Source organism: Danio rerio, chromosome 24 (assembly GCF_049306965.1).
Source record: "Danio rerio strain Tuebingen ecotype United States chromosome 24, GRCz12tu, whole genome shotgun sequence".
Lineage (NCBI taxonomy): Eukaryota > Metazoa > Chordata > Actinopteri > Cypriniformes > Danionidae > Danio > Danio rerio.
In genome coordinates this window covers 41,976,773-41,999,618 of record NC_133199.1, presented here as the reverse complement: position 1 = coordinate 41,999,618, position 22,846 = coordinate 41,976,773, and the positions used below count along the sequence as shown (strand labels likewise).

The following is a 22,846-nucleotide window of genomic DNA, read 5'->3' as shown; positions in this document are numbered from 1 at the left end:
CTGAAATAAAATTGCACTTTTTGATTTTTAAATATATCAGTGCCTTTATTTTGTTTCAAGATACACACCAATGATGTTTTTTTCTAAGCATGTTTGGAAAAATTACTTAAATGTACTAAATGAACTATGGCCTGGCTAGTCTAAGCCCTGTCTGTGAAACCGGGCCGAGATGTATTAATACATAGGGCGACGCAGTGGCACAGTAGGTTGCGCTGTCGGCTTACAGCAAGAAGGTCGCTGGTTCGAGCCTCGGCTGGATCAGTTGGCGTTTCTGTGTGGAGTTTGCATATTCTCCTTGTGTTCGGGTGCTCTGGTTTCCCCCACAGTCCAAAGACATGCAGGTGAATTGGGTAGGCTTAATTGTCCCTAATGTGTATGAGTGTGTTTGTGTGTGTGTGTGGATTTTTCCCAGAGATGGGTTGGGCTGGAAAGGTATTCGCTGCATAAAAACGTGCTGGATAAGTTGACGGTTCATTCCGCTGTGGCAACCCCAGATTAATAAAGGGAATAAGCCGACAAGAAAATGAATGAATGAATGAATGTATTAACACACTCATTAAAATTCACAGGCCCAGTACTAGTAATGACATAAATGTGAACCACACACGCTGATAAAGATGCTTGATGTTTATGTTTTGTGTTTGGCTGTTCTTGATTTTTAAGGTTCATTCAATGGCCAGACAATAGTTCATGTCTATTGGCATGGCATGTTTTGACAAGGCATGATTCCCCTTCTGCAATATCTCTCGTTTGTGTACTTTATGCATAGCTGCATTTTACGATCTGCATTTACCAAATGTTACCATGACCCCATCAGCTGAGGCCCACATTAAAACGTCTGTGTACCGTAAGGAATAATGCACAGTCAGATGCTCATTACTGCAAAATACACCCCGGCATGGCGATCGGCTCCTGTTTGTGAACATGACCAGACGACTGCACATCATCTGGCTTATTACACCGCGACTTCAGGAAATAAATCCATAGGAACTCAATGAATTCAACTGATTTTCTGTGAGGAGAGATTTGCATCATCATTATACCATAATACTAAGCAGAAGAATGTCCTGATTGACCACTTCTAAGAATAATGAAACCCAAAACAGGTCTTTTGATAGCGTGAAGAACATTATCATTATGTTCTTGTGGATTGAAAATATCGCATGGATGTTCTTCATGGACCCATTTATACCAATAAAGAGTACTATAGTTGACCAAACACACTGTAAAATAGGACGAATGAATCTTGTGAAATGCTCTTCCAGTTTGAAAAGTAGAATATAATAAATACGAGTAAGACTGTGATTATTGGCCAGTTTTGAGGGTGAGCTGCTGAATATTCTTGAACACTGTAAATCTGTTGTCCCCATCTCATTGCGGCCTCACCTACACCACACACACACACACGCACACACACACACACACGCACACAAGCGCGCTTCCTGCATACACTCCCTGCTCCCGCTGCAGTGTTTCCATAGCAACTGTGAGATGTGGGAAAGCCTCTGTCCTTCAGAACGGCATGAGGAGAGAAGAGAGGAGAGCAGTCAATAGAGGAGTGAAAACAGAGTGAAAGGAGGAGTGAGAAAAAGAGTGAAAACAGAGTGAAAGGAGGAGTGAGACGAAGAGTGAAAACGGAGAAAGGAGGAGTGAGAGGAGAAGTGAAAGTAGGGGTTAGAAGAGGAGTAAAAGGAGTGAAAACAGAGTGAAAAGAGGAGTGAGAAGAAGAGTAAAAGGAAGAGTGAAATGAGGAGTGAAAGGAGGAGTGAATACAGTGAAAGGAGTGAGAAGAGTGAAACAGAGTGAAAGGAGGAGTCAGAATGAGAGTGAAAGGAAGAGTGAGAAGAGGAGTGAAAACAGAGTGAAAAAAGGAGTCAGAAGAAGAGTTAAAGGAGGAGTGAGAGGAGGAGTGAGAAGAGGAGAGAGAAGAGGAGAGAGGAGGAGTGAAAGGAGGAGTGAGAAGAGGAGAGAGAAGAGGAGAGAGGAGGAGTGAAAGGAGGAGTCAGAAGAGTGAAAAGAGTGAAAGGGAAAGAGAAAAATTAAAAGAGGAGTGGCGAGAGGAGGAGTGAAAAGAGGAGGAGTGGCAAGAGGAGGAGTGACGAGAGGTGGAGTGCTGAGAGGAGGAGTGGCGAGAAGAGGAGTGACAAGAGGATGAGTGGTGAGGGAGGAGTGAAAAGAGGAGGAGTGGCGAGAGGAGGAGTGATGAGAGGAGGAGTGACGAGAGGAGGAGTGATGAGAGGAGGAGTGATGAGAGGAGGAGTGATGAGAGGAGGAGTGATGAGAGGAGGAGTGATGAGAGGAGGAGTGATGAGAGGAGGAGTGATGAGAGGAAGAGTGATGAGAGGAGGAGTGATGAGAGGAGGAGTGGCAAGAGGAGGAGTGACGAGAGGAGAGGTGACGGGAGGAGGAGTGACAAGAGGAGGAGTGGTGAGAGGAGGAGTGACGAGAGGAGGAGTGACAAGAGGAGGAGTGGTGAGAGGAGGAGTGAAAAGAGGAGTGGCGAGAGGAGGAGTGACTAGAGGAGGAGAGGTGAGAGGAGTGACTAGAGGAGGAGTGGTGAGAGGAGGAGTGACTAGAGGAGGAGTGGTGAGAGGAGGAGTGGCGAGAGGAGGAGTGGCAAGAGGAGGAGTGAAGAGAGGAGGAGTGGCAAGAGGAGGAGTGACGAGAGGAGGAGTGATGAGAGGAGTGAAGGAGTGACGAAAGGAGGAGTGACGAGGAGGAGTGACGAGAACAGGAGTGGTGAGAGGAGAAGTGGCAGGAGGACGAGTGGCGAAAGGAGTGGCGAGAGGAGGAGTGGCAAGAGGAGGAGTGGTGAGAGGAGGAGTGGCGAAAGGAGGAGTGAAAAGAGGAGGAGTGGCGAGAGGAGTAGTAATGAGAGGAGGAGTGACGAGAGGAGGAGTGGCGAAAGGAGAAGTGGCAAAAGGAGGAGTGGCGAGAGGAGGAGTGGCGAAAGGAGTGGCGAGAGGAGGAGTGGCAAGAGGAGGAGTGGTGAGAGGAGGAGTGGCGAGAGGAGGAGTGGCAAGAGGAGGAGTGGCGAGAGGAGGAGTGGCGAAAGGAGGAGTGGCAAAAGGAGGAGTGAAAAGAGGAGGAGTGGCGAGAGGAGTAGTGATAAGAGGAGGAGTGGCGAAAGGAGAAGTGGCAAAAGGAGGAGTGGCGAGAGGAGTAGTGATAAGAGGAGGAGTGGCGAGAGGAGGAGTGGTGAGAGGAGTAGACTGGTGTTGGTCTGCAGTGATGTCGCTCTCCTACTGACTCCTCATGTGGTTGTCAGATGGACACAGTGAGTCTGCTGGCTGTTACTCTGGTAAATGTGTGTAGAGTGGTGTATCCAGCAGTCGCTCAGCTCAGCGTTGTGTTTGCGCTGCTGTTGCGTTTGACATATATCGGCCAGTTGTTGTTAATCAGTTTCAGCATCTGTGAGCGTCTGCATCAGTAGCGAGGCCTCTGTTTCCATGACAACCACAGGCTGAAAATAGCTCTCTCTCTCTCTCTCTCTCTCTCTCTCTCTCTCTCTCTCCCCCCCCCCCTTCTCTCTCTCTCTCTCTCTCTCTCTCCCTCACATGCATGTATTTATTGTCTCTGAAGACGTGCCAGTGTGTTTCTCCTCATTGGCTTCTCCTCCCTCTGCTTCGCCAGGCTCACCTCTCTGCTCTCCTCCATCTCCACACATATATAGTGGCTCAGTTGCCATGGAAACCTGCAGAAACTATGGTGATGGCCGCACAGCCTCGCCTCAGCAGCACCGAGCGGCTGAGCACAACTGCATGCAATGATTTATGCAAATTAATACAGTAAATTGGCCAAGTCAAACTGAAAGGACATTGTTTTGATGCTGTCAGAACAGATGTATATATACAGCTCAAGTCAGAATTATTAGCCCCCCTGAATATCTATTCCCCAGTCTCTGTTTAACGGAGAGAAGCTTATTTTCAACACATTTCTAAACATAATAGTTTTAATAACTCATTTCTAATAACTGATTTTTCTTTTATCTTTGCCATGATGACAGTAAATAATATTTGACTAAATTTTTCAAGACACTATTCAGCTTAAAGTGACATTTAAAGGCTTAATTAAGTTAATTAGGCGAGTCATTGTATAACAGTGGTTTGTTCTGTAGACAATCAAAACAAATATTGCTTAAGGGGGCTAATAATATTGACCTTAAAATGTTTTGTTTTTTTTAAGTAAAGGGCCCTATCATACACCCGGCGCAGTGTGGCGCAAGGCGTGACGCAATAGTCTTTTGGTAGTTTCAGCTTGGTGCAAGAGTCGTTTTGAGGCGTTGCGCGACGCTGTTTAAATAGCAAATGCATTAGCGCTCATTTGTGCGCCCATAGGCGTTCTGGTCTAAAAAGGAAGGCGTTCTGAGGCGGACCGCTGGTGCGTTGCTATTTTGAGAAACTATAATAAATTTTTCATTAGACCAAAACTAACCCGGTCTAAACTCCAGTGCAGAGTTGCGCCTCGCTTACGCACTGCTTAATACACACAAGAGAGCAATAGGCAAATATCTTTACATATGAAAAAATGTAAATATTAAGGATATATATAGGATATAATAAGAATAGATATAGGATATAAATATAAATGATTAAAATATTACAAAACATATTATTTTCTAGCCTACATAAATATGAAAAATCACTGCTTTTATGTCTTCTTCATCTCGGGAGGCTTTTTCAGTTCATTCATAACAATTAGCTTTTGTATAATGTTATTATTATTAGCAGTATTATTTATTATATCCATATTTATATTTGTTTTATTAAAAACAAGCTTAGATTTGCCCACCTGTCTGGTTTTAGACCATATGGGGCACAGCATGTGTTTTAGGATATAACTCAGGTTTTTGAGCACACTTGGTTATTATTATTCATTTATTCGTTTGCTGGAAATTAGAACTGAATTTAGAAATAGTTTTGAAACGAATATTTGCGCTTAATAAACAAAAGTATTTATTTATAGACTAATTGATGTCTGTGCATAAAGGTTTCCCTATCCAAGAGCGAAAGTGAAAATGATCTATTAACTCTCATTCTCACGCAGTAGATGCTCTGTTTAACTGTTTTCTGTTAAAAAACTGGTAACTGTTTGCTTGTAAAATGCTCATTTTTTTCTTGCGACGCAGCTGACTCTTAAAGGGAATGGGAGATGAGACTCTAATTGGTTTATTCTCAAAACACACCTACAACTCATTAAGAGAATAAACTCAACCCTTTTAGACCATACGCCACGGCGCAAGGCAGATTTCCCGTACTTAAATTATCAAAAACGCGTCCTGACACGCCCTGAAAGCGTTTGTGCCCTGCGTTTTGCGCTCTGCGCATGGACCGTTAAAATAGAGCCCATAAGCTGCTTTTATTCTAGCTGAAATAAAACAAATAAAACTTTCTCCAGAATCCCTGAGTCTGTAGAAGATTATTTAGGAAATATCTGGAAAAATAAAACTAAATTGACAGGAGAGTAATAATAGTGACTGTATATAACAGTGGATCATATTCAGTTCACATCAACAGAAGTCATTTAAGGATTTTAATTGATATGTTCAAAGCCTGCAACTTATTATACACTGATAAACACTCAGGGCCCTTTCAGACACCCGGCACAAGATGTGTTTGGCGTGATTTTCTGCTATTTTCAGACCAGCGCAACTGTAATTTTCATGTTTTGCACCACGCTGTTTGATGCTGGTGCGGTAGATGGTGTAGAGGTGTCGCAGACAAAAGTGAGTGTGGTGGGGGTGTCGCGGATGAAAATGAAGAGGGTTAGGGAGTCGCAGAAGAAAGTGAAAGTGAACAGCGGAGAGGGGATAAGGGCAGCTGAGGAGGGGGATTGGTAAAATGAGGTGCCAGACCAGATTTCAGAGGTGCCGAATCCGATGTGTTCCGGCACAAATTAAGCCCTGCTCATGGGGACTCATAAGTGTTCTGGTCTATAAAGAAGGTGTGTTAAGGCACATTGTTCTCCTACGAGAGTGATTATAGCGCCTCCCGATACTGAATGCAGTTAAACTCCTGGCAGGTATTATTTAATAGTCTGGTCATTTATTTTACTCATTTGGCAACCGACAAAAGTCATCAGAGAAACAGTTTAAACAGTTCTGCTTAGTAAAACAACATTAATGTCCCATTTGGGATGACACTACATACATATACTATGCTGGAGAGTGTGTAAGTGCATGAGTACATAGTAACATTTTAATCATTTAATTGCTTTTAGATGTAAAGATATTTGTGTATTGCTGAACATCCTGTGTGTATTAAGCAATGTGTAAGCGTTTGGACCCACTAACACACTCTCCGCTGGACTTCAGAGCAGTTTTTAGTTAGTCAATGGCACGGCCTATTTCACTACTAGGGAGAAATGCTGTAAAACTCCATCTTTACCCCTCTCTCTCTTTCCCTTTGGACATTTGACCCGCTGGCCTGTTTGTGAGGTAACTTCTCCTCTGCTCTTGGCTGTTAAAGTGATACTTGTGGATCCAGACACGAGCGTACATGAGGTGCAAGTTTTCTCCACTGTGTCTATTATGGATAACCTGTGATAACTGCGTATTATGCGCATACAGACTTTAACCGCAGCTGTTCTTCCCGCCATCGGTGAACAGCGCTTTCATTTCTAAAGCCAATCACAGCCCTTTCTGTTGAGCAGGTGAAGACAATAACCAATCATAGGGATGTAGGACCTCGTCTGTCAGCACTTAAAAAGCAAGCAGGATCATATTTACATGAGTTTATTTGCTGTAAATGCTCATGCTGTCTTCTGGGCATGTGTTGGAATTTTGTTTGATACATTCAAAAAGAGTGTTTTCTTTGAACAGGTCAAATTAAAAGTACAGTTCATGTGTCTTACTGCTGTATTAAAGAACAAAATAGTTTTACAAATAATATATCAATATATTTATAGATTTTAATGAAATAAAATTCTTGTGTTGTGAAGAAAAATTCTAATTATGTATGGAAAGCATCGTCAATGCGTCATGATATCAAATTGAACCGAATTGATGGCAAGATAATCATAACCGAATCAAACCGTGAGACCAGTGTATATTCACACCTACTCCTTACATTTCTAGACCTTTTTCTTGGCAGCTGCATGGAGAGCGCCATAGTGACCAGCGTCTTCTGGTGGAATGTTTAGAACTTCCATTTACAGCGTTTATAAGCGGTAATTTGATCTGTGGTTCAAGCGCGAGAGAAAAAACATTCTCCTAGTTCATATAAATCGTAAGCCAAGTTTCTTTTTGTTCTGCTTAATCACGTGCCCCCAAAAAAGATATTTAAAATAAACAAAACAATATGAAGTCTTTTGACAGCTTTCTTTAATAACTACATCACACAATACCTGTACTTTTACTTCAGTACCTGAGTAGTAAATTTTGAAATAAACTACTTGCAATACTTAAGTACAAAAAAATGTTGAATACTTCAGTACTTCCACTTAAGTACGGTGCTTAAAGAGCACTTCAACTGCTACTCAAGCCACTTTTTTGATAGAGCACATGTACTTTTACTTAAGTCTGGGTCTCTAGTACTTTATACATCTCTGAGCAAAAGTGGATTCAGACACACTTTTAATGCTTTTGCGTCATGAGCTTTAGACTTTGCGCCTAGATCATCAAAATAGAGCCATTCATGATATTGTGATGGATTCAATGAGCAGACAGAGTGTCTATCATCCATGTTTTGTGTTTATCTGTGTGAGTGTGTGTATGTGTGTGTGTGTGAGTGTGTGTGTGTGATATTCACCTGCAGATCAGATCAGAGATGGTGCTGTTGTCATAAATTAGTTTTATTTTCTGTTCTGCAACACAACAAATGCAGACACAATTGAACAAACACATCATTCTAGATAATGCTTCAAGACTGCATTAAGACTCCTAGTCATCATATAACGCACTCCGATTATTCAGATCACATTTCAGATCGCTCGCTTTCGCTTCAAATCATTTGCGGCGACTCATGCTGCAAGGACGGATCTGCGTTTTCCCAGTCGCTATTAAAGCCATTGTTTTTGAACATGCATAATTGTCCGTGGCACAACGTCACCGGTTGCTATAGTTTTGATAAAAATATTTCTCACTGGGGCTTAATGCAGTCAACCGAGTGTTTATTCAGAGCCATCAGAAGCTAAAAAAACCAGAGCGAGAGCGTGTGAGCCGGTGTTCATGAACACACACACACACACAGGACTTTAAAGCAGAGGTTTGTGGTCAATCGTACTCAGTGGACGTCATTTCCGATCCGCTTGGTCTCTGCTGCTGACAGGCTCTCATCCGTCTAGTCCTTCTTCTCTATCGGTAAGGCTGAGATTAAAAACACACAGAAAGAGAGAGAAAGACAGATGAAATACTGATGATGTGCTGTCAATCACAACCTCTCAACCTTATTCTCCACTGCAATGACAGAACAATGGAGCCTGCTCACTGTTGTCATGTGTTTAAGGGTTATCAGCATCTTAAATCCTTGAACGTTTTGAATATTTTGACCTTTAAAAAAAATTTATGTACATTTAGGATGGCACAGTGGCTAGCACTGTGGCCTCACAGCAAGAAGGTCTCTGGCTGGGTCAGTTGGCATTTCCGTGTCGAGTGTAAACTTCTGCTGCTGAGAAACCCGCAAATGTGAAAAGGGTCCATTATTCTGCTATTAAGCTGAGTGTATAATAATGTGTCTATATACTAATCTATACGTCTTAGCGGTGTCTGTAATACTGACTTTAATTTAGACTGATTCTGCTTTTTTTTAAAAGAGTGCTGTTATGATGATGTTTGCATTACTGTATTAACAAGAATTTGAGTAATAAATGCCTTAATTATAACAGTGCTCTATTTCTCAGTGTATCTACAGTGGAAACTAAATTATAAGCTATGATGTTAAATTTAGGGGCGATGCAGTGGCGCAGTGGGTAGCACGTTCGCCTCACAGCAAGAAGGTCGCTGGGTTGCTGGTTCCATCCTCGGCTCAGTTGGTGTTTCTGTGTGGAGTTTGCATGTTTTCCCTGCGTTTGCGTGGGTTTCCTCCGGGTGCTCCGGTTTCCCCCACAGTCCAAAGGTGAGTTGGGTAGGCTAAAACTGTCCGTAGTGTGTGTTTCCTAGAGATGGGTTGCAGCTGGAAGGGCATCCGCTGCGTAAAAACTTGCTGGATAAGTTGGCGGTTCATTCCGCTGTGGTGACCCCAGATTAATAAAGGGACTAAGCCAACAAGAAAATGAATGAATGAATGATGTTCAATTTAAATTCTTCTTCAAATAGTGCTGTTTTTTTTTCCAACACGTGTAAATATAATAGTTTTAATAAGTAATTTTGCATGACTCAAATAACTTTTGTCTTCATCATGATGGTTATTTTGCAGGATGCTGGTCTTCGGCTTAAAGTGTAATTTAAAGCTGAACCGTTTTAATTAGATTTACTAGGCATGCTGGAATAATTAGGCAATTTTAAATATTAGAGTTTTTAATATTGACCGTATCAGTTTTTACATTTAAATAAAATCACATTTAAACGGTTAAATAAAACCACAGAAAAACAAGAAAAAACAACTGAAATATTTCTTTTGCTCTGTTAAACATCATTTATCAACGAAAATACACATACACACACATATATATATATATATATATATATATATATATATATATATATATATATATAATATGTGTGTGTGTGTGTGTGTGTGTGTGTGTGTGTGTGTGTGTGTGTGTGTGTGTGTGTGTATGTGTGTGTGTGTGTGTGTGTGTGTGTACATATTTTCGTATTTATTTATTTATTTATTCATTTATAAAAGAGAGGAGTGTTAGGATAATATATATACACATACATACAGTGCTCAGCATAATTAAGCAATAATTAAACACCCTTTCTTAAAATTAATATTTTTCTCCATTTCTCAGTGAATATACGAAATGTATTTTGGTGCATTTAAACAAAACAGATTTATTAAACATATATTTCTTCAAATATTATTTTAGCCAAAAAAATATGTAGAAATTGAAACATAATACAATAAAATTCAAGCAAAATATTGCAACAAAAACTTACAACCTACAAAATTTCAACTAGATTTTTCCATTTTTTTTTTTGCTTCTGGTTTTTCCTCCTTTTAATTTTGTCTTTAATATTTTTCTATAACTTTGTTTAAATTTGGATGAACTAGTTTTTGGACTGTTATCGTGAGTTTTTTGTTAGATAAGCTCCAGATTTGGCTTCAGTACTGTATTATCTAATGTATATGCACAAATATAATATTGTATAGCTTCCTATTAAAATATGAATTTAAAAGAGAGATTTGCAAGGGGTGTACTATATATATATAGTCGGAATTATTAAACCCCCTGAATAATTAGCCCCACTGCTTTTTTTTTCTGTTAAATCTCTGTTTAACGGAGAGCAGATTTTTTTCAGCACATTTCTAATCACAATAGTTGTAATAACTCATTTCTAATTACTGATTTATTTTGTCTTTGCCATAATGACAGCACATACTATTTCACTATATTGTTCAAGACACTTCTATACAGCCTAAAGTCACATTTAAAGGCTTAACTAGGTTAATAAAGTTAACTAGGCAGGTTAGGGTAATTAGGCAAGTTATTGTATAACGATGGTTTGTTCTGTAGACGATCGAAAAAGAATGTAGCTTTAAGGGGTTGATAATTTTGTCCTTAAAAAGATTTTTTTAAACTTAAAAACTGCTTGTAAACAAATAAGACCTTCTCCAGAAGAAAAAATATTATCAGACATACTGTGAAAATTTCCTTGCTCTGTTAAACATCATTTGGGAAAAATTGAAAAAAGAAAAAAACAAGAAATCAAAGGGCGCTAATAGTTCTGACTTCAACTGTTTGTGTATATATACATGTATGTATACATGTATGTATACATGTATGTATATATATATATATATATATATATATATATATATATATATATATATATATATATATATATATATATATATAATACATAATACAATTAATTTTAAGAACATATATCCAAACTAAACTTTGTAATAATTGATCATATCAGCGTTCTTACACATTTTTACTACTAAAATTCAATGACTTTTCCAGGACTTTTGCAAGACTTTCAAATAAATTTCCATGACCTAATGTTTCCTGTAATTTCTATGTACACATGGTAAATAATTAAAAAATAATGTTCAAAGTTATTACAGTATATCATAAAACATGCAACAACCTTTTTATTCATTCATTTTCTTGTCGGCTTAGTCCCTTTATTAATCTGGGGTCGCCACACCAGAATGAACCGCCAATTTATCCAGCACATGTTTTATGCAGTAGAAACATCCACACACTCATACACTATGGACAATTAGCCTACCCAATTCATCTATAGCGCATGTTTTTGGACTATGGGGGAAACCAAAGCACCCGGAGCAAACCCACGCGAACGCAGGGAGAATATGCGAACACCACACAAAACTGCCAACTGACCCAGCCGAGGCTCGAACCAGCGACCTTCTTGTTGTGAGGCGACAGCCCTACCTACTGCGCCACTGCGTCACCCCCTACAATCTTTTTAGTTTAAATTTACTTAGATATACTTTCACATCATTAGTGCTGTGTAAGCATTATGTTTGTCCATGGACCGAAAAGAATTAAAGACAACTAACCCATATTTAAGTACAGATATTTGTTAAACTAATTTCCATGATTTTTCCAAAACTTTGTGGGTTTTTCAAATTTTCCAAAACTTTTCCAGGCCTGAAAAATGCCATGTCAAAAAAAAAAATGTCAGGTTTTTCATGACCGTATAAACGCTGAAATATTTATTAGATATTTAATTTTTAAAAATGTGAGTTACCTACTAGCTACTTAAAGAGACAGTTCAGTTTATATAGAGGATTGGAACAACTGGAGCATGAGTAAACAATGACAGAACTTTCATTTTTGGCTAAAATAACTCACTAAAAGGGTATATGCCGAACTAATGTTTTTCCCCGTACTGATTAACTTCCGGTGACCTGTTATTGTGAACTTTTCTAATTTATACGGTTCCTTTTACAGCATCAATGTTGTAATGTAATTAAAATACTTCCAGCTAAATAAACTTTGGCATTCATTTAATTGCTCAATCGTAAAACGAGACAAATAGCCGTTTACTCGCACGCGCCTGTCAGAATCAGCAGGATAGTGCAGAAGCTCCATTGAATATACTGGTAAAATAAATGCTCATATTATACAGACATGGCAGGGAAATTTGTATTAAATGCAGTGCTTCTTGTACAATCTGATACCCACTTTATATCGGATATCACACAGCTAGTGGAGATCGCTGATTTTAAAAGAAAACAGACCTTAACCATACCAATTTTTGCAATAACATACAGTTGACCGGAAGCGATTAACCCAGGTTACTGGCAAATTAAAAGTCCTATTAGCATGCTTCGCCATATACCCTATACTATGAACTTTTTATCAGCTTCATGATATTCTTGAAAATGTATATTTAAAAATACATATAAATATGTAATACATATTTGAAAATCTGACTGTAAATGATTATAATCTCTACTTTACAAGTTGAAAAGTATTCCAGTCATGAATGTCATAAAAACGGTAAAATTAAATATGGCTGTCCTGCTTTAAATGATCTTTATAATCCACTCAGCATCTGATTATACATTAAATAAATCACATTCTGTGTGTCAATGACATGTTGAGCTGTGTAACTTTTTGCTTCTATTCATCACGTGTTTCCAGCTGAATGTTGTGTGATGACGGATCCTCACGTTATACAGAGGATAATCTTCCAGTAATGTGTGTAACTGTTGTCAGAAAACATGACACAGCAGTTTAATGAAGGAATCACTGAAGGTGCTGCTGAACCGACTCCGCCCTCTAGTGGACCAATGAAGAACTGCAAGTCAAACAATCAACTCCTGCATCTTTGATTACAGGATAGAGATCTGAAAAATTCATTTACTTAGACTTTCTCTCGCATTATAAGATCCATTCAATCTATCAAAAAAAAAAAAAATCAATAAAAAAAGTATTTGTCTATAGTTTTCTACATTATCTCCTATCGTTGTATCTGAATTGTAGCATCAGTCTTTCCCTGGAGATATCTTAGATCTCTATAAACGATTGAATTTGCTTTTTATGGTCACACTTTATTCCTACATCCATAGTAGGAAAATAGGTGGAAAAATATACTATGTGATCACTATAAAGTGTTTTTACCAACACTCTTCCTTTGTGTTCAACAAAAGAAATAAACTCAAAGAGATTTGGAAGGTAATTAAGTGATTGCAGATTTTTTTAAAGGGTGAACTGTCCCTTTAAGGCACTATTTTGTATCAGAAAGTATATTACAGTACCTTTGATTTCCAATTTGCACTCCACCTCGTCTTCTCCGAGTTCATTTACAGCCCTGCAGGAGTATTTGCCACTGTCGAAGGTGCTGGGTTTGCGGATATTGAGCGTCAGAACTCCCTGGTTATTCTGCATCAGGAACTTTGGATCGTCACCAATAATCATCTTGTTCTTCATCCAGATGATCTTCGGCTGGAAAGAAAAATGGAGACGTCAAGCTGTAAAGCTACACTTACTCTGCTCACAGCCAGCGCTGGGTGAGTTACTTCAAAAAAGTTATTAATTGCATCATAAAGATATACAGATACAGTTGAAGTCAGAATTATTTGCCACCCTGTTTATTTTTTTCCCCAATTTCTGTTTAATGGAGGGAAGATTGTTTCAGCACATTTCTAAACATGATAGTTTTAATAAATCATTTCTAACAACTGATTTATTTTATCTTTGTCATGATGACAGTAAATAATATTTGACTAGATATTTTTCAAGACACTTCTATACAGCTTAAAGTGACATTTAAAGGCTTAACTAGATTAAAAAGGTGAACTAGGCAGGTTAGGGTAATTAGGCAAGTTATTGTATAACGATGGTTTGTTCTGTAGACTATCAAAAAAACAAAAATTAGCTTAAAGGGGCTAATTATTTTGTCCCTAAAATGTTTTTTAAAAAATTAAAAACTGCTTTTATTCTAGCCGAAACAAAACAAATAAGACTTTCTCCAGAATACAAAATATTATCAGACATACTGTGAAGATTTCCTTGCTCTGTTTAACATCATTTAGAAAATATTCAAAAAAGAAAAAAAATTCAAAGGGGGGCTAATAATTCTGACTTCAACTGTATAAGAGATATACATCTCGATACATAGATAACAGAAATGTCACTTTTTAACTCTTTAAATGAGGCAAATTTGCCCTTGTAAAAACAGTTTAGGAGAAACGCTTAAGAAATTTTCAACCTATGTATCAAATAGAGCTAATAAAAGATTAATTCCAATTAATCGCTTACAAAATAAAAACTTGCATTTGCATAATGTTTGTGTACTATGCATATTTATTTTGTTCGTTTTTTTTTGTTTGTATATACAGTTGAAGTCAGAATTATAAGCCCCTCTGTTTGTTTTTCTGTTTAACGGAGAGCAGATTATTTTCAGCACATTTCTAAACATAATAGTTGTAATAACTCATTTCTAATTACTGATTTATTTTATCTTTGCCATGATGGCAGTAAATAATATTTCACTATATTGTTCAAGACACTTCTATACAGCTTAAAGTGACATTTAAAGGCTTAACTAGGTTAAAAAGGTGAACTAGGCAGGTTAGGGTAATTAGGCAAGTTATTGTATAACGATGGTTTGTTCTGTAGACTATCAAAAAAAAAAAAATAGCTTAAAGGGGCAAATTATTTTGTCCCTAAAATGTTTTTTAAAAAATTAAAAACTGCTTTTATTCTAGCCGAAACAAAACAAATAAAGCTTTCTCCAGAATACAAAATATTATCAGACATATTGTGAAGATTTCCTTGCTCTGTTTAACATCGTTTAGAAAATATTCAAAAAAGAAAAAAAAATTCCATTAATTAATCCATTGATTAATCCCAATTAATCGCTTACAAAATAAAAGCTTGCATTTACATAATGTTTGTGTACTATGCATATTTATTTTGGTTTGTATATCCAGTTGAAGTCAGAATTATAAGCCCCTCTGTTTGTTTTTTTCTGTTTAACGGAGGGAAGATTTTTTTCAGCACATTTCTAAACATAATAGTTTTAATAACTCATTTCTAATTACTGATTTATTTTATCTTTGGTGATTACAGTAAATAATATTTGACTATATTGTTCAAGACACTTCTATACACCTTTAAAGGCTTAACTAGGTTAATAAGGTTAACTAGGCATGTTAGGGTAATTAGGCAAGTTATTGTATAATGATGGTTTGTTCTGTAGACTATCGAAAAAAAATATAGCTTAAAAGGGCTAATAATATTGACCTTAAAATAGTTTTAACTAAAACAAATAAGACTTTCTCCAGAAGAAAAAATATTATCAGACATACTGTGAAAATTCCATGGCTCTGTTAAACATCATTTGGGAAATATTAAAAAAATAATAATAAAAAAATCAAAGGGGGGTTAATAATTCTGACTTTAACTGCTTTTAAAAATGTTGTGAAATGAGCGTATAGGCAACTGCATCAGAAGTTCTAAAACAATCGCAAAAACGAACGCACTTCCTCATCGCAGAATAAGATTAATGCTGTAGTGTCTTACCTTGGGGAAGGCTCTGACAGCACAGCTGATGGCAGTGCTGTAGCCGATAGTCACGGCTCGGTCCACCAGTGGCGCAGTGAACTTCGGAGCACAGTTCATGTCCTTCTCTTTATAAGGAGGGGGTTTGTAGTCCAAACCTGAGAGGGAAACATTCAGAGATTGACATCAAAATCCATAATATTTCAGAACACTCTACTAAAGCTGCCACTACAAATGACATTTCTGACACCGACCTGTTTGTGTGAATATATTATTGTATTCATAGTTTTAAGCATAGATTATTATTACAAGTAAACTGAAAATGCAATATGGTTCAGTGCATTTATAAAGCCACAGATTTAAGTAACTTGTTCTATGCTCTGTATGATTGTATTTGGCGTTGTGTTGATTATAAAGTGCATTCAGGAACATACTGTAGCATCATTTTCTGTTAATGTGTGTATTTTCTCCGTACACATTTGCCCAAAAGTAATAACCTATTATTTTATTTTATTATTTTATTTTTTATTTTTATAATGTTTTATTCTTTTTTATTTTATTTTATTTTAAATTATTTTTAAATTTAATTTATTTAACTTTTTAATTTTATTTAATTGTATTATTTAATTTTATTATTTATTATTATTTTATTTTATTTTTGAATTTTTAATTATTTTAAATTTTATTTGATTGTATTTTATTATTGCATTTTATTATTTTATTTTATCATTTTTTTATAATTTTTAATTTTATAATTTTATTATTTTATTTTTTGTTATTATTTAATTTATTATTCATTATTTAAGTTTATTTATAATTTAATTTAATGATATATTTGTTTATTAAATTATTTTGGAAGTGAATTTAATTCTTAAAAAAAAAGAAAACAGTTTTACACACACTGACTAAATAAACCATGTAGTATGCACTATATAAAACCCATGCAAATTTACATAAATTTTACAATGTTCTTTACTTACAAATTTACTTGAAACTACCATCATCCCACTTTACTTAAATGCCCATAAACTAATAAAAAAATTGACTGTATGACTAAAATTACAACTACTAAACAAACAGTATAGAATAAGGCTACTAAAGAGTAACCCCTAACCAATACATAATCAATGACGTTAGTAAAATGGTATATGAACCACCAGGCTTGTTTAAAACTATACAAAATAACACAAAGTGAATATAAAATAGCAGAAAAGCACACGCCATGATAAATACACAACATAAGCAGCATGAACGGTAAATGAACAGAATCAGCATGGTACTGTACCTGCATGCCAATCACTCTCAGCTAGTGCCACTAATCTTATTTACTGATAATTGCAGGACTTACAGAACAACTACCTGCATGCTGGTCATTTCTTTTGCTCTGTATTTGTATTGAAGTGAAAGTATAGAGTGTGTGCTGCTGCATTTGTGTGTATAACAGGTCAGGGACGTTCAGTTTTCTGAGGTCAGATACAGTTGACACACACACACACACACACACACACACACACACACACACACACACACACTCACACTCACACACACACACACTCACACTCACACACACACACACACACACACACACACACACACACACTCACACTCACACACACACACACTCACACTCACGCACACACACACACACACACACACACACACACACACACACACACACACACACACACACACACACATATATATAGAGTACTGGTCAACAGTTTGTGGTCAATCTTTCATGCATTCATTTTCTTGGCAGCTTAGTCCCTTTCTTAATCTGGGGTCGCCACAGCGGAATGAACCGCCAACGTATCCAGCACGTTTTTACGCACCAGATACCCTTCTAGCCGCAACCCATCTCAGGAAAAAGTTTGTGGTCAGTTAAGAAAATTATTCTGTTGATCAAGGCGGCATTTAGTAAGTGTAAAAAATTTTTAATTGTTAAAATTTATTAAAATTTTAAACAACTGATTTCTTATTGTACGTAGTTTAAAAAAATATATATACTCCAGTCATTACTGCTTTTATTACTATTACCATTAATAATGATGATGATGATAATAATAATAATAATAATAATAATAATAATAATAATAATAATAATAATAATAATAATAATAATAATAATAATAAATATAAGCGTGATTTTAAAGGATTTGAAGACTGGAGTAATGAAGCTAAAAAAATCATCTTTAAAATCACTGAAATAAATAATTAAATTAAATGATAATCTACTTTTGAACAGTTATTTTATAGTGCAATAACATTTCACAATTTTACATTTTGTTCTGTACATTTCTTTTCGATTAAATAAATGAAGCCTTGGTTCACAGGAGAAGCTTATTTTAAAACATTTACAAATCCAACTGACCCCAAACTATATACATGGATGGATGAATGGATGGATGGATGGATGGATGGATGGATGGATGGATGGATGGATGGATGGACGGACGGATAGATAGATAGATAGTATTTTTAAAAACATGTTGTTTTTATTATACTACAAGGCTGCTGAATCCTTGTATCTTAGCTGATGACCACAGCTAAAGCAGTGCTAGGCATTATAGTAGGATATTACTATGCTGAATGATATCAGTTATTTCACAGTCTTAAAAAAATAATAAAAAGTAAACTAATCACCTCAAAATAGAACAAACGGCTTCGCTATAAGGATGTAGAATCAGCAGACTGATTTAGTTTTATTGAATTATTAGAAATGAATGCACTAACAATATGCATTATTTTTTTAATTCAATGGACCAGAGAGTGTTAACTGTAGTATAAGTAAAATAATAAACTCTGAGGAGTTGTTAGAGAATGATGCACATCTGAGGTGTAAACACACACACTCCTCTTGGCTGTGCATCATTTTCAAAATGATCATTAATATGAGCGGTTGTGCAAACTGACCGGATTTGGAGATGATGGCGTTGTTCTTGCTCATGCAGGGGTCTTCACTGAGGCCGCAGAGGTTTTCACTGTAGACGCGGAACATGTACTCGTTTCCGATGATCAGATCCGACACGGTGCAGTTTGTGCGGCGATTGTGTTCATACACCGTAAACCACTCCTACAAATCAAAAAATCAACTAGTCAATACATGGCTATAGATCATAATATCTGGTCAATTCAGGGTTCACAGTGTAAGACATACTGTACAGTTGAAAGCAGAAGTTTACACACACTGTATAAAAAGGCACATAACCATTTAAATAAAAGTCAGATGTCAATGTGACTAAACTTTTTCTCTTTTCGGTAAGTTAGGATGATCACATTTGCTTCTGTTATGCTTAATACGGAATAATGAGAGAGATATTGTTTGAGAAATTGTTATAACTTTTCTTGGAAGTCAAGTTTACATAAAATAAGATTATTCTGCCTCTGATGAAGCTCAGATGATGATGTCAAGGTTTTGGAAGTTTCTGATTGGCTAATTGACAACATTGGAGATAATTGAAGGTACAACTGTAGAATAGTATTTAAGGAGAACCTCAAACACACTGCTTCATTCTGTGACAACATGGGAACATTAACAAGCCAGAATCAACAAAAAAGCCAGATTACAATTTGCTAAATTACACCGGGAAAAAGGAGATTTCTGGAGACATGTCCTGTGGTCTGATGGAGCTAAGATTGAACTGTTTGGCCATAATGACCAGTGTTACATTTGGAGGACAAAGGGGAAAGCTTACAAGCCTAGGAACACCATCCCAACTGTGAAGTATGGGGGCGGCAGCATCATGTTGTGGGGCTGTTTTGCTGCAGGAGGGACTGGTCCACTTCACAGCATAGATGGCATCATGAAGAAAGAACATTATGAAGAAATACTGGAGCAACATCTCAAGACATCAGCCAGGAAATTAAAACTTGGCCACACATGGGTCTTCCAAACAGACCATGACCCTAAGCATACTGCCAAATTAGTTCAAATGTGCTTTAAGGACAACAGAGTGCATGTTTTGGAGTGGCCATCACAAAGCCCTGATTTCAATCCTATAGAAAATGTGTGGGCAGAGTTGAAAAAGCTTGTTTGAGCAAGACAGCTGACAAATCTGACTCAGTTACACCAATTCTGTCAGGAGGAGTAAGCCAAAATTCCTGCAAACTAATGTGAGAAGCTTGTGGAAGGATACCCAAAACATTTGACCAAAGTTATACAGTTTAAAAGCAAAGCTAAAAATACCAAGGTGTGTGTAAACTTTTGACCATCTAGAAATTAATAAAAACTAATTCTCTTAATATTTTGGCATTTAGCAAATGTAAATCATTTAGGTAATCCTAGCAGAGCTAAAATAGTAAACGTTCAGTATGATTTACCATCAGACATCTTTTAAAAATGGTTATGTTCCTTTATTTTTAAGAGTGTATGTAAACTTCTGGTTTCAGCTGTATATCAAATTCACTGACTAAAATGGCAATTTCCATGACCTATAATTAATAGAACGGACGAGGCAGTGCCGCAGTAGGTAGTGCTGTCGCCTCACAGCAAGAAGGTCGATGGTTCAAACATCGACTCAGTTGGCGTTTCTGTGTGGAGTTTGCATGTTCTCCCTGCCTTTGCGTGGGTTTCCTCCGAGTGCTCCGATTTCCCCCACAGTCCAAAGACATGCGGTACAGGTGAATTGGGTAAGCTAAATTGTCCGTAGTGTATGAGTATGTGTGTGGCTTTGTGTGTGGATGTTTCCCAGAGATGGGTTGCAGCTTGAAGGGCATCCGCTGCGTAAAAACTAGCTGAATAAGTTGGCGGTTCATTCCGCTGTGGCGACCCCGGATTAATAAATGGACTAAGCCGACAAGAAAATGAATGAAATAAATGAATATATTTATTAGAAAAACTGGCAGCTGTCTGAGCAAATGAGCAAAGTTAAACTGTGATGGGACAGAATAGACTGTGGTGGCCTGTAATTATAGTAACACACCAACAAACTGCACTCAGAAAGGGCTTACAGTACGTACAGTACCAAACCTTGACAGGAGAACCAACCAGTTTTTTTTTTGTTCATAAACTGTCCCATCTAAATTCAGCCCATCATCATTTACTCATTTACCGCAGTAAACAGCTGGTTTGTGTGTGTTTGGTGAATAGGTGCTCACTCACCTTGGTTTTCTTCTCTGCTTTCTGTATGGTGTATCCAGTGATCTCACAGTTGCCGTCATCTTTGGGTGGTTTCCACTCTAATGCTGCGTTGAAGCCCCAGACATCAGTCACATGCACTCCAATCGGAGGGCCGGGTTTATCTGAGAAACAGATTTAATGGAGTTATACTATACTGTAAATCAGGGATCAGCACGTAAGGTCGATTTTAGGGATGTTAGATAAACATTCGGGTCATGATGGAACTTTTTAAAATTTGATTAAAGTGGTCACACTTTACAATGAGGGTTCATTAGTTAATGTATTCGCTAATGTGTTAAAATAATGAACTTCATTTGTACTGCATTTATTTATCGTGGTTCAGCATTTACTAATGCATTATTAAAATACAAATCCATGCTTTTAACAGTAGTTAATGCCCTGTGAATAAGCTTAGACAAACAATAGACAACTTTAATTCTATTAAATCACATTAACAAAGGTGAATAAATACTGTACACTGAATAATGAATGTATTGTTCTTTGCTTAATCGTGTTAGTAAATACATGAACTAATACAAGCTTTATTGTAAAGTCTTACCATTAAAGTTAATAACTAATTATGTAATTAAAATCAATTAAAATTTGTTAAAACATTTCATGATTTTTATTTACATGAACTAATTAATTGCACAATGTAACATTAATAAATAAATTAATTAATTAAATTATCCAAATATTATACATTTATTATACATATTAATGAATAAGAAATCCTTCAAATAAACAAATGAATTAATTAATTAAGTTATTAATTGATTTAAAAACTTTATTATCTGTTAAATGATCAAATATACATTTATTATGCAGATTAATTAATATGTAATTAATCAAATAATTAATTAATTAATTAATTATTTCATTAATTCATTTAAAAACTATTTATTATCTTTTAAATTATCAAAATATTATACATTTTTATACATGTTAAATAATGTGAAATCCCTCAAATACATAAAAACTTAATTCATTTAAAAACTATGTATGATCTGTTAAATTATCCAAATATTATACAATTATTATACATATTAATTAATATAAAATATATTTAGAAAATCCCTCAATATAATTTAATTAATCTAATGTAATTAATCAAAATTAATTAATTAACTAATTAATTAAAACATATTTATTATCTGTAAAATTATCAAAATATTATACATTTATTACACATATTAATTCATATGAAATCCCTCAAATACATAAAACACTTAACTAGTTAATTTGAAAGCTATTTATTATGTTAAATTACCCAAATATTATACATTTATTATTCATATTGATTAATCTGAAATCCCTCAAATAAATAAAACTAATTAAAAATATGCATTATCTGTTAAATTATCACCATATACAATTATTATGAATATTAATTAATATGAAATATTTAGAAAATCCCTTAAACTAATTAATTTATATATATATATATATATATATATATATATATATATATAGCACACTATATATTAGCATATAATATATATATATATATATATATATATATATATATATATATATATATATATATATATATATATATATATATATATATATATATTAGCATATACATTTGCAAATACAATAAATAAAATAAAGAAAAGATGGATAAAACCCTACATACATACATTATAATCTCTGTTTCTCCTTACCTACAATTCGGATTTCTATAGTGGCCGAGTCCTCCATGTTTTCAATCTTCAGTATAAGTGTGTATTTTCCAGAATGATCTCTCTCAGCCGCACGGATGAAGAGGATCGAGTCCACATTTGAGTTCCTGACGCCCACTTTCTTCTCGTCCACCGGCTGGCCGTCCTTCAGCCATGTGGCAATAGGACGAGGTTTGCCCTGGAAAAAAAAAAAACACATGTTTTGTACTGTATGAAGGTTGCTGGTTCGAGTCCCGGTTGGGCCAATTGGCATTTCTGTGTGGAGTTTGCATGTTCTCCCTGTGTTGGCGTGGGTTTCCTCCGGGGGCTCTGGTTTCCCTCACAGTCCAAGCACATGTGCTATAGGGGAATTGATGAACTAAACTGGCCATAGTGTATGTGTGTGAAAAAGTGTGTATAGGTGTTTCCCAATGCTGGGTTGCAGCTGGAAGGGCATCTGCTGCAGAAAACATAT

At 36.1% G+C, this 22,846-nt stretch overlaps 1 protein-coding gene across 9 annotated transcripts in view; it reads right to left on the bottom strand.

Moving 5' to 3' along the window:
• Positions 1 to 7,773: 7,773 nt before the first annotated feature.
• The window catches only part of mybpc2b (myosin binding protein Cb), a 218,292-nt gene continuing 203,219 nt past the window's right edge, over positions 7,774 to 22,846 (bottom strand). For all 9 annotated transcript variants that reach the window (XM_073940355.1, NM_001013511.2, XM_073940354.1 and 6 more), the window contains 6 exon segments: positions 22,375 to 22,570; positions 20,690 to 20,829; positions 18,502 to 18,661; positions 15,610 to 15,746; positions 13,341 to 13,527; positions 7,774 to 8,305 (listed from right to left, as the gene is read on the bottom strand). In XM_073940355.1, coding sequence (XP_073796456.1) covers positions 8,280 to 8,305; positions 13,341 to 13,527; positions 15,610 to 15,746; positions 18,502 to 18,661; positions 20,690 to 20,829; positions 22,375 to 22,570 — 846 coding nt within the window. In that variant the 3' untranslated portion in view covers positions 7,774 to 8,279.